The 12493-nt window shown below is 41.5% G+C and overlaps 1 protein-coding gene across 1 annotated transcript in view; it reads left to right on the top strand.

The window, feature by feature from the left end:
* NCOA3 (nuclear receptor coactivator 3) overlaps positions 1–12493 on the top strand; it is a 656351-nt gene that overhangs the window by 586919 nt on the left and 56939 nt on the right. The window contains exons 12-13 of the mRNA XM_053716954.1: positions 3980–4205; positions 4735–4900. Of these exons, the coding sequence (XP_053572929.1) occupies positions 3980–4205; positions 4735–4900 (392 nt within the window). The remainder of the gene's footprint in view (positions 1–3979; positions 4206–4734; positions 4901–12493) is intronic.

Raw genomic sequence — 12493 nt, 5'->3', positions numbered from 1 at the left:
CATCCAGGCGCGTAGGGCGCTATGGCTTAAATCCTGGTCAGCTGATGTGACTTCTAAGTCTAAATTACTCAACATTCCTTTCAAGGGGCAGACCTTATTCGGGCCTGGCTTGAAGGAAATTATTGCTGACATTACTGGAGGCAAGGGTCATACCCTTCCTCAAGACAGGGCCAAATCGAAGGCCAAACAGTCTAATTTTCGTGCCTTTCGAAATTTCAAGGCAGGAGCAGCATCAACTTCCTCCGCTTCAAAACAAGAGGGAACTGTTGCTCATTCCAGACAGGCCTGGAAACCTAACCAGTCCTGGAACAAGGGCAAGCAGGCCAGGAAGCCTGCTGCTGCCCCCAAGACAGCATGAAGGAACGGCCCCCTATCCGGAAATGGATCTATTGGGGGGCAGACTTTCTCTCTTCGCCCAGGCGTGGGCAAGAGATGTTCAGGATCCCTGGGCGTTGGAGATCATATCTCAGGAATATCTTCTGGACTTCAAAGCTTCTCCTCCACAAGGGAGATTTCATCTTTCAAGGTTATCAGCAAACCAGATAAAGAAAGAGGCATTCCTAAGCTGTGTGCAAAACCTCCTAGTAATGGGAGTGATCCATCCAGTTCCGCGGACGGAACAAGGACAGGGATTTTATTCAAATCTGTTTGTGGTTCCCAAGAAAGAGGGAACCTTCAGACCAATCTTGGATTTAAAGATCTTAAACAAATTCCTCAGAGTTCCATCATTCAAAATGGAAACTATTCGGACCATCCTACCCATGATCCAAGAGGGTCAGTACATGACCACAGTGGATTTAAAGGATGCCTACCTTCACATACCGATTCACAAAGATCATCATCGGTTCCTAAGGTTTGCCTTTCTAGACAGGCATTACCAATTTGTAGCTCTTCCCTTCGGGTTGGCCACAGCCCCGAGAATTTTTACAAAGGTTCTGGGCTCACTTCTGGCGGTTCTAAGACCGCGAGGCATAGCGGTGGCTCCTTATCTAGACAACATCCTGATAGAGGCGTCAAGCTTTCAAATTGCCAAGTCTCATACAGAGATAGTTCTGGCATTTCTGAGGTCGCATGGGTGGAAAGTGAACGTGGAAAAGAGTTCTCTATCCCCACTCACAAGAGTCTCCTTCCTAGGGTCTCTTATAGATTCTGTAGAGATGAAAATTTACCTGACGGAGTCCAGGTTATCAAAACTTCTAAATGCTTGCCGTGTCCTTCATTCCATTCCACGCCCATCAGTGGCTCAGTGCATGGAAGTAATCGGCTTAATGGTAGCGGCAATGGACATAGTGCCATTTGCGCGCCTACATCTCAGACCGCTGCAATTATGCATGCTAAGTCAGTGGAATGGGGATTACTCAGATTTGTCCCCTCTATTAAATCTGGATCAAGAGACCAGAGATTCTCTTCTCTGGTAGCTATCTCGGGTCCATCTGTCCAAGGGTATGTCCTTTCGCAGACCAGATTGGACGATTGTAACAACAGATGCCAGCCTTCTAGGTTGGGGTGCAGTCTGGAACTCCCTGAAGGCTCAGGGATCGTGGACTCAGGAGGAGAAGCTCCTCCCAATAAATATTCTGGAGTTAAGAGCAATATTCAATGCTCTTCTAGCTTGGCCTCAGTTAGCAACCCTGAGGTTCATCAGATTTCAGTCGGACAACATCACGACTGTGGCTTACATCAACCATCAAGGGGGAACCAGGAGTTCCCTAGCGATGTTAGAAGTCTCAAAGATAATTCGCTGGGCAGAGTCTCACTCTTGCCACCTGTCAGCGATCCACATCCCAGGCGTAGAGAACTGGGAGGCGGATTTTCTAAGTCGTCAGACTTTTCATCCGGGGGAGTGGGAACTCCATCCGGAGGTATTTGCTCAACTGGTCCATCGTTGGGGCAAACCAGAACTGGATCTCATGGCGTCTTGCCAGAACGCCAAGCTTCCTTGTTACGGATCCAGGTCCAGGGACCCGGGAGCGACGCTGATAGATGCTCTAACAGCTCCTTGGTTCTTCAACCTGGCTTATGTGTTTCCACCGTTTCCTCTGCTCCCTCGACTGATTGCCAAAATCAAACAGGAGAGAGCATCGGTGATTCTGATAGCGCCTGCGTGGCCACGCAGGACCTGGTATGCAGACCTAGTGGACATGTCATCTCTTCAACCATGGTCTCTGCATCTGAGGCAGGACCTTCTAATACAAGGTCCTTTCATCATCCAAATCTAATTTCTCTGAGGCTGACTGCATGGAGATTGAACGCTTGATTCTATCAAGGCGTGGCTTCTCCGAATCAGTCATTGATACTTTAATACAGGCACGAAAGCCTGTCACCAGGAAAATCTACCATAAGATATGGCGTAAATATCTTTATTGGTGTGAATCCAAGAGTTACTCATGGAGTAAGGTTAGGATTCCTAGGATATTGTCCTTTCTCCAAGAGGGTTTGGACAAAGGCTTATCAGCTAGTTCTTTGAAGGGACAGATCTCTGCTCTGTCTATTCTTTTGCACAAGCGTCTGGCAGAGGTTCCAGACATCCAGGCTTTTTGTCAGGCTTTGGTTAGGATTAAGCCTGTGTTTAAAACTGTTGCTCCCCTGTGGAGCTTAAACTTGGTTCTTAAAGTTCTTCAGGGAGTTCCGTTTGAACCCCTTCATTCCATTGATATTAAACTTTTATCCTGGTAAGTTCTGTTTTTGATGGCTATTTCCTCGGCTCGAAGAGTCTGAGTTATCTGCCTTACAATATGATTCTCCTTATCTGATTTTTCATGCAGACAAGGTAGTTCTGCGCACCAAACCTGGGTTTTTACCTAAGGTGGTTTCTAACAGGAATATCAATCAAGAGATTGTTGTTCCATCATTGTGTCCTAATCCTTCTTCAAAGAAGGAACGTCTTTTGCATAATCTGGATGTAGTCCGTGCCTTGAAGTTTTACTTACAGGCTACTAAAGATTTTCGTCAAACATCTGCCCTGTTTGTCGTTTACTCTGGACAGAGGAGAGGTCAAAAAGCTTCGGCAACCAATCTCTCCTTTTGGCTTCGGAGCATCATACGCTTAGCCTATGAGACTGCTGGACAGCAGCCCCCTGAAAGGATTACAGCTCATTCTACTAGAGCTGTGGCTTCCACCTGGGCCTTTAAAAATGAGGCCTCTGTTGAACAGATTTGCAAGGCCGCGACTTGGTCTTCGCTTCACACCTTTTCAAAATTTTACAAATTTGATACATTTGCTTCTTCGGAGGCTGTTTTTGGGAGAAAGGTTCTACAGGCAGTGGTTCCTTCCGTTTAAGTTCCTGCCTTGTCCCTCCCATCATCCGTGTACTTTAGCTTTGGTATTGGTATCCCACAAGTAATGGATGATCCGTGGACTGGATACACTTAACAAGAGAAAACATAATTTATGCTTACCTGATAAATTTATTTCTCTTGTAGTGTATCAAGTCCACGGCCCGCCCTGTCCTTTTAAGGCAGGTTTAAATTTTAATTAAACTACAGTCACCACTGCACTCTATGGTTTCTCCTTTCTCGTCTTGTTTCGGTCGAATGACTGGATATGGCAGTGAGGAGAGGAGCTATATAGCAGCTCTGCTGTGGGTGATCCTCTTGCAACTTCCTGTTGGGAAGGAGAATATCCCACAAGTAATGGATGATCCGTGGACTGGATACACTACAAGAGAAATAAATTTATCAGGTAAGCATAAATTATGTTTTTCCTTTTTAAAGCAATTTCCAGGACATAAAGTATTGAGAGGGTTGCCATAAAACTCAGAGTAAGAAATCAATATCTATCATACAGATAGAGGTCTTGAAGATGATTATTCTTTTCTCTTTTCCCCCCACCCTGTACTTTTGAATGGTTAGTGTTAATACTACTGAGCCTATTAGTATCTTATACTAAGTATTAGTATTTGTGTCTAGCTCTAAATGTTGCAGTACAATTAAGGTGTTCTAACTAATTGTAATTTGCATGATTTTTACCTACCCACAGCAGGGCTTCCTCAATGCTCAAATGGTAGCCCAGAGGAACAGAGAGCTGATCAGTCATCATATCAGACAGCAACGAATGGCCATGATAATGCAGCAGCAGCAAGCTCAACCACAGGCTTTTAGCCCCCCACCAAATGTAACTGCATCTGCCAGTATGGAGAACCCCCTGGGAGGACCACCCATGCCTCAAGCACCTCCTCAACAATTTTCATACCCACCTAATTATGGTAAATACAGAATTTTTAATATTTGTGTATGAAATGTTGAATTTGGGCATGCATAGAATGAACATTTGAAGAATAGTTCTCATTGCTATCTAAAACCCTGGAACTGATTATTAAGAAATTATTTGTTTTTCTGCCCAGTGCTCCTAAAGCCACACAAAATCATTGGAGGGCAGGATGTGGACTGTGGGCTGTAGTTTGGGCAGCCCTGATCTAATTCATCAAGAGAAACTAGTTGCTTTCATTTTGTTTTATGATTGTGTGAATGTGAGGAAGACATTATTCTAAAAAAAAAATCCAGTCAGTGGGCGGGGTTAAGGGATCCGGTCGGTGGGTGGGGCTAAGGGACCCTGTGGCCCTACGGGCAAATGCCCGGCATGCCCTATGGCCAGTCCGGGCCTGGAGGAAGTGCATGAATGTGAAGTAGTGCATCAATTTTTATTTACTTATTTATTTATACATATCCATAGTAACTACACAAGTTTGTTAATATATTCTGTTACATTCATTAATGCTGTTATGTGATTTTTAGGAATGAGTCAACAGGGTGACCCCACATTTGGACGTGTATCGAGTCCACCTAATGCCATGATGCCATCAAGATTGGCCTCTTCTCAAAATCCTCACCCTCAGTCTACACAAATGTATCAATCCCCAGATATGAAGGGCTGGCCGTCAGGGAACATGGCAAGAGCTAGGTAAGAACTTTCTCTCCCAACTTACTAGGCATAAACTACTGTTAAAGGACAATTCAATTCAGTAGTATTGAACGATAAACAAATGCATAATAAAAATATAACTGCAAAACACTCATTAGTATGCTGGGGGTCAACAGTATCAAAGGCTGCAGACAGATCATGGTTGTGTAAATTGTGTTGCCCGACGCCCAGGACATTAAAGGAATAATCTAGTTAAAGTTTCATGATTCAGATAGAGCCGGCCCATTTTTGGTTCAGCACCAGTTGGCAAGTGCTACCCAGGTGCTAAACCAAAAATCGTCCGACTAAGCTTACATTCTTGCTTTTTTCCGAATTATGAAAGTTTAATTTTGACTAGACTATCCCTTTAATTTATGGGGGCTTGACAGGCAGTAATTTTTTCTGATGAGCAAGCAGGCAGGGGTGCTGTCTCATTTCTTTCATATAGGTGGCGAGAGTCCACAAGCTGTTACGTATGGGAAATACATTCCTACCAGGGGGAGACAAAGTTTACCAAACCTCAAAAGCTAAAAAAAAAAAAAAACACAAAAAAACCCTCACACGTACCTCAGTTTTAAACTTTGCCTCCATTGGTGGTGGTTGAATCATGATGATGTGCTTGATTACTTCAGTGAAAAGCGCTTCAGGGCCTATTAAAGCCCAGTTACCCTCAGAGTACAGTGCTTGTCAGAGGGATGTCCTGCCTCATGACACCATGTTTTCGCCTCTGGGAAATCTTTTCATGGAATCTCTGTTATATTAGGCCTATTTCCCCTCCTTTGAGTCTTAACCTAGTTTTAAACGTTTTACAGGCTCCTCCTTTTGAGCCTATGCATAAATTAGACATCTCTCTTGTGATTCTCATCTGTTTTTCAATCAATATAAAGCTGTTTCTTTCATGTAATTAGCAAGAGTCCATGAGCTAGTGACGTATGGGATATACATTCCTACCAGGAGGGGCAAAGTTTCCCAAACCTCAAAATGCCTATAAATACACCCCTCACCACACCCACAATTCAGTTTTACAAACTTTGCCTCCTATGGAGGTGGTGAAGTAAGTTTGTGCTAGATTCTACGTTGATATGCGCTCCGCAGCAAGTTGGAGCCTGGTTTTCCTCTCAGCGTGCAGTGAATGTCAGAGGGATGTGAGGAGAGTATTGCCTATTTGAATGCAGTGATCTCCTTCTACGGGGTCTATTTCATAGGTTCTCTGTTATCGGTCGTAGAGATTCATCTCTTACCTCCCTTTTCAGATCGACGATATACTCTTATTTATATACCATTACCTCTGCTGATTTTCGTTTCAGTACTGGTTTGGCTTTCTACAAACATGTAGATGAGTGTCCTGGGGTAAGTAAATCTTATTTTCTGTGACACTCTAAGCTATGGTTGGGCACTTTATTTATAAAGTTCTAAATATATGTATTCAAACATTTATTTGCCTTGACTCAGAATGTTCAACATTCCTTATTTTCAGACAGTCAGTTTCATATTTGGGATAATGCATTTGAATCAATCATTTTTTCTTACCTTAAAAAATTTGACTTTTTTTCCCTGTGGGCTGTTAGGCTCGCGGGGGCAGAAAATGCTTCATTTTATTGCGTCATTCTTGGCGCAGATTTTTTTGGCGCAAAAAATCTTTTCTGTTTCCGGCGTCATACGTGTCGCCGGAAGTTGCGTCATTTTTTGACGTCCTTTTGCGCCAAAAATGTCGGCGTTCCGGATGTGGCCTAATTTTTGGCGCCAAAAAGCATTTAGGCGCCAAACAATGTGGGCGTATTATTTGGCGCCAAAAAATATGGGCGTCGCTTTTGTCTCCACATTATTTCAGTCTCATTTTTTCTTTGCTTCTGGTTACTAGAAGCTTGTTTATTGGCATTTTTTCCCATTCCTGAAACTGTCATTTAAGGAATTTGATCAATTTTGCTTTATATGTTGTTTTTTTCTCTTACATATTGCAAGATGTCTAACGTTGCATCTGAGTCAGAAGATACTTCAGGAAAATCGCTGTCTAGTGTTGGAACTACCAAAGCTAAGTGTATCTGCTGTAAACTTTTGGTAGCTATTCCTCCGGCTGTTGTTTGTATTAATTGTCATGACAAACTTGTTAAAGCAGATAATATTTCCTTTAGTAATGTACCATTGCCTGTTGCAGTTCCCTCAACATCTAAGGTGCAGAATGTTCCTGATAACATAAGAGATTTTGTTTCTGAATCCATCAAGAAGGCTATGTCTGTTATTTCTCCTTCTAGTAAACATAAAAAATCTTTTAAAACTTCTCTCTCTACAGATGAATTTTTAAATGAACATCATCATTCTGATTCTGATGACTCTTCTGGTTCAGAGGATTCTGTCTCAGAGATTGATGCTGATAAATCTTTATATTTATTTAAAATGGAATTTATTTGTTCTTTACTTAAAGAAGTACTAATTGCTTTAGAAATAGAGGATTCTGGTCCTCTTGATACTAATTCTAAACGTTTAGATAAGGTATTTAAATCTCCTGTGGTTATTCCAGAAGTTTTTCCTGTTCCTAATGCTATTTCTGAAGTAATTTCCAGAGAATGGGATAAATTGGGTAATTCATTTACTCCTTCTAAACGTTTTAAGCAATTATATCCTGTGCCGTCTGACAGATTAGAATTTTGGGACAAAATCCCTAAAGTCGATGGGGCTATTTCTACCCTTGCTAAACGTACTACTATTCCTACGTCAGATGGTACTTCGTTTAAAGATTCTTTAGATAGGAAAATGGAATCCTTTCTAAGAAAAGCTTATCTGTGTTCAGGTAATCTTCTTAGACCTGCTATATCTTTGGCTGATGTTGCTGCAGCTTCAACTTTTTGGTTGGAGACTTTAGCACAACAAGTAACAGATCATGATTCTCATAATATTATTATTCTTCTTCAGCATGCTAATAATTTTATCTGTGATGCCATTTTTGATATTATCAGAGTTGATGTCAGGTTTATGTCTCTAGCTATTTTAGCTAGAAGAGCTTTATGGCTTAAAACTTGGAATGCTGATATGGCTTTTAAATCAACTCTACTTTCCATTTCTTTCCAGGGTAGCAAATTATTTGGTTCTCAGTTGGATTCCATTATCTCAACTGTTACTGGTGGGAAAGGAACTTTTTTACCACAGGATAAAAAATCTAAGGGTAAAAACAGGGCTAATAATCGTTTTCGTTCCTTTCGCTTCAACAAAGAACAAAAGCCTGATCCTTCATCTTCAGGAGCAGTTTCAGTTTGGAAACCATCTCCAGTCTGGAATAAATCCAAGCCTTCTAGAAAGGCAAAGCCTGCTTCTAAGTCCACATGAAGGTGCGGCCCTCATTCCAGCTCAGCTGGTAGGGGGCAGGTTACGTTTTTTCAAAGAAATTTGGATCAATTCTGTTCACAATCTTTGGATTCAGAACATTGTTTCAGAAGGGTACAGAATTGGTTTCAAGATGAGACCTCCTGCAAAGAGATTTTTTTTTTCCCGTGTCCCAGTAAATCCAGTGAAAGCTCAAGCATTTCTGAATTGTGTTTCAGATCTAGAGTTGGCTGGAGTAATTATGCCAGTTCCAGTTCTGGAACAGGGGATGAGGTTTTATTCAAATCTCTTCATTGTACCAAAGAAGGAGAATTCCTTCAGACCAGTTCTGGATCTAAAAATATTGAATCGTTATGTAAGGATACCAACGTTCAAAATGGTAACTGTAAGGACTATCTTGCCTTTTGTTCAGCAAGGGCATTTTATGTCCACAATAGATTTACAGGATGCATATCTGCATATTCCGATTCATCCAGATCATTATCAGTTCCTGAGATTCTCTTTTCTGGACAAGCATTACCAGTTTGTGGCTCTGCCGTTTGGCCTAGCTACAGCTCCAAGAATTTTTACAAAGGTTCTCGGTGCCCTTCTGTCTGTAATCAGAGAACAGGGTATTGTGGTATTTCCTTATTTGGACGATATCTTGGTACTTGCTCAGTCTTTACATTTAGCAGAATCTCATACGAATCGACTTGTGTTGTTTCTTCAAGATCATGGTTGGAGGATCAATTTACCAAAAAGTTCATTGATTCCTCAGACAAGGGTAACCTTTCTGGGTTTCCAGATAGATTCAGTGTCCATGACTCTGTCTTTAACAGACAAGAGACGTCTAAAATTGATTTCAGCTTGTCGAAACCTTCAGTCACAATCATTCCCTTCGGTAGCCTTATGCATGGAAATTCTAGGTCTTATGACTGCTGCATCGGACGCGATCCCCTTTGCTCGTTTTCACATGCGACCTCTTCAGCTCTGTATGCTGAATCAATGGTGCAAGGATTACACAAAGATATCTCAATTAATATCTTTAAAACCGATTGTACTACACTCTCTAACATGGTGGACAGATCACCATCGTTTAATTCAGGGGGCTTCTTTTGTGCTTCCGACCTGGACTGTAATTTCAACAGATGCAAGTCTCACAGGTTGGGGAGCTTTGTGGGGATCTCTGACGGCACAAGGAGTTTGGGAATCTCAGGAGGTGAGATTACCGATCAATATTTTGGAACTCCGTGCAATTTTCAGAGCTCTTCAGTCTTGGCCTCTTCTGAAGAGAGAATCGTTCATTTGTTTTCAGACAGACAATGTCACTACTGTGGCATACATCAATCATCAAGGAGGGACTCACAGTCCTCTGGCTATGAAAGAAGTATCTCGAATTCTGGTTTGGGCGGAATCCAGCTCCTGTCTAATCTCTGCGGTTCATATCCCAGGTATAGACAATTGGGAAGCGGATTATCTCAGTCGCCAAGCGTTGCATCCGGGCGAATGGTCTCTTCACCCAGAGGTATTTCTTCAGATTGTTCAAATGTGGGAGCTTCCAGAAATACATCTGATGGCGTCTCATCTAAACAAGAAACTTCACAGGTATCTGTCCAGATCCCGGGATCCTCAGGCGGAAGCAGTGGATGCATTATCACTTCCTTGGAAGTATCATCCTGCTTATATCTTTCCGCCTCTAGTTCTTCTTCCAAGAGTAATCTCCAAGATTCTGAAGGAATGCTCGTTTGTTCTGCTGGTAGCTCCGGCATGGCCACACAGGTTTTGGTATGCGGATCTTGTCCGGATGGCCTCTTGCCATCCGTGGACTCTTCCGCTACGACTAGACCTTCTGTCGCAAGGTCCTTTTTTCCATCAGGATCTCAAATCCTTAAATTTAAAGGTATGGAGATTGAACGCTTGATTCTTGTTCAAAGAGGTTTCTCTGACTCTGTGATTAATACTATGTTACAGGCTCGTAAATCTGTATCCAGAGAGATATATTATAGAGTCTGGAAGACTTATATTTCTTGGTGTCTTTCTCATCATTTTTCTTGGCATTCTTTTAGAATTCCGAGAATTTTACAGTTTCTTCAGGATGGTTTAGATAAAGGTTTATCCGCAAGTTCTTTGAAAGGACAAATCTCTGCTCTTTCTGTTCTTTTTCACAGAAAGATTGCTAATCTTCCTGATATTCATTGTTTTGTACAAGCTTTGGTTCGTATAAAACCTGTCATTAAGTCAATTTCTCCTCCTTGGAGTTTGAATTTGGTTCTGGGAGCTCTTCAAGCTCCTCCGTTTGAACCTATGCATTCATTGGACATTAAATTACTTTCTTGGAAAGTTTTGTTCCTTTTGGCCATCTCTTCTGCCAGAAGAGTTTCTGAATTATCTGCTCTTTCTTGTGAGTCTCCTTTTCTGATTTTTCATCAGGATAAGGCGGTGTTGCGAACTTCTTTTGAATTTTTACCTAAAGTTGTGAATTCCAACATTAGTAGAGAAATTGTGGTTCCTTCATTATGTCCTAATCCTAAGAATTCTAAGGAGAAATCGTTGCATTCTTTGGATGTTGTTAGAGCTTTGAAATATTATGTTGAAGCTACGAAATCTTTTCGTAAGACTTCTAGTCTATTTGTTATCTTTTCCGGTTCTAGAAAAGGCCAGAAAGCTTCTGCCATTTCTTTGGCATCTTGGTTGAAATCTTTAATTCATCTTGCCTATGTTGAGTCGGGTAAAACTCCGCCTCAGAGAATTACAGCTCATTCTACTAGGTCAGTTTCTACTTCCTGGGCGTTTAAGAATGAAGCTTCGGTTGACCAGATCTGCAAAGCAGCGACTTGGTCCTCTTTGCATACTTTTACTAAATTCTACCATTTTGATGTATTTTCTTCTTCTGAAGCAGTTTTTGGTAGAAAAGTACTTCAGGCAGCGGTTTCAGTTTGAATCTTCTGCTTATGTTTTTCGTTAAACTTTATTTTGGGTGTGGATTATTTTCATCAGGAATTGGCTGTCTTTATTTTATCCCTCCCTCTCTAGTGACTCTTGTGTGGAAGGTCCACATCTTGGGTAGTCATTATCCCATACGTCACTAGCTCATGGACTCTTGCTAATTACATGAAAGAAAACATAATTTATGTAAGAACTTACCTGATAAATTCATTTCTTTCATATTAGCAAGAGTCCATGAGGCCCGCCCTTTTTTTGTGGTGGTTATGATTTTGTATAAAGCACAATTATTCCAATTCCTTATTTTATATGCTTTCGCACTTTTTTATCACCCCACTTCTTGGCTATTCGTTAAACTGAATTGTGGGTGTGGTGAGGGGTGTATTTATAGGCATTTTGAGGTTTGGGAAACTTTGCCCCTCCTGGTAGGAATGTATATCCCATACGTCACTAGCTCATGGACTCTTGCTAATATGAAAGAAATGAATTTATCAGGTAAGTTCTTACATAAATTATGTTTTTATATGCTTTCGCACTTTTTTATCACCCCACTTCTTGGCTATTGGTTAAACTGAATTGTGGGTGTGGTGAGGGGTGTATGGGATATACATTCCTACCAGGAGGGGCAAAGTTTCCCAAACCTCAAAATGCCTATATATACACCCCTCACCACACCCACAAATCAGTTTTTACAAACTTTGCCTCCTATGGAGGTGGTGAAGTAAGTTTGTGCTAGATTCTACGTTGATATGCGCTCCGCAGCTGGTTGGAACCCGGTTTTCCTCTCAGCGTGCAGTGAATGTCAGAGGGATGTGAAGAGAGTATTGCCTATTTGAATTCAATGATCTCCTTCTACGGGGTCTATTTCATAGGTTCTCTGTTATCGGTCGTAGAGATTCATCTCTTACCTCCCTTTTCAGATCGACGATATACTCTTATATATACCATTACCTCTACTGATTCTCGTTTCAGTACTGGTTTGGCTTTCTACTACATGTAGATGAGTGTCCTGGGGTAAGTCTTATTTTCTGTGACACTCTAAGCTATGGTTGGGCACTTTTATATAAAGTTCTAAATATATGTGTTCAAACATTTATTTGCCTTGATTCAGGATGTTCAACGTTCCTTATTTCAGACAGTCAGTTTCATATTTGGGATAATGCATATGAATAAATCAATTTTTTTCTTACCTTAAAATTTGACTTTTTCCCTGTGGGCTGTTAGGCTCGCGGGGGCTGAAAATGCTTCATTTTATTGCGTCATTCTTGGCGCGGACTTTTTTGGCGCAAAAATTTTTTCTTTGTTTCCGGTGTCATACGTGTCGCCGGAAGTTGCGTCATTTTTGACGTTTTT

This window comes from Bombina bombina, chromosome 1 (genome assembly GCF_027579735.1).
Source record: "Bombina bombina isolate aBomBom1 chromosome 1, aBomBom1.pri, whole genome shotgun sequence".
In the NCBI taxonomy this organism is placed as follows: Eukaryota; Metazoa; Chordata; class Amphibia; order Anura; family Bombinatoridae; genus Bombina; species Bombina bombina.
Note: the sequence above shows the minus strand (reverse complement) of the source record. Positions and strands in the feature narration are given on the sequence as shown.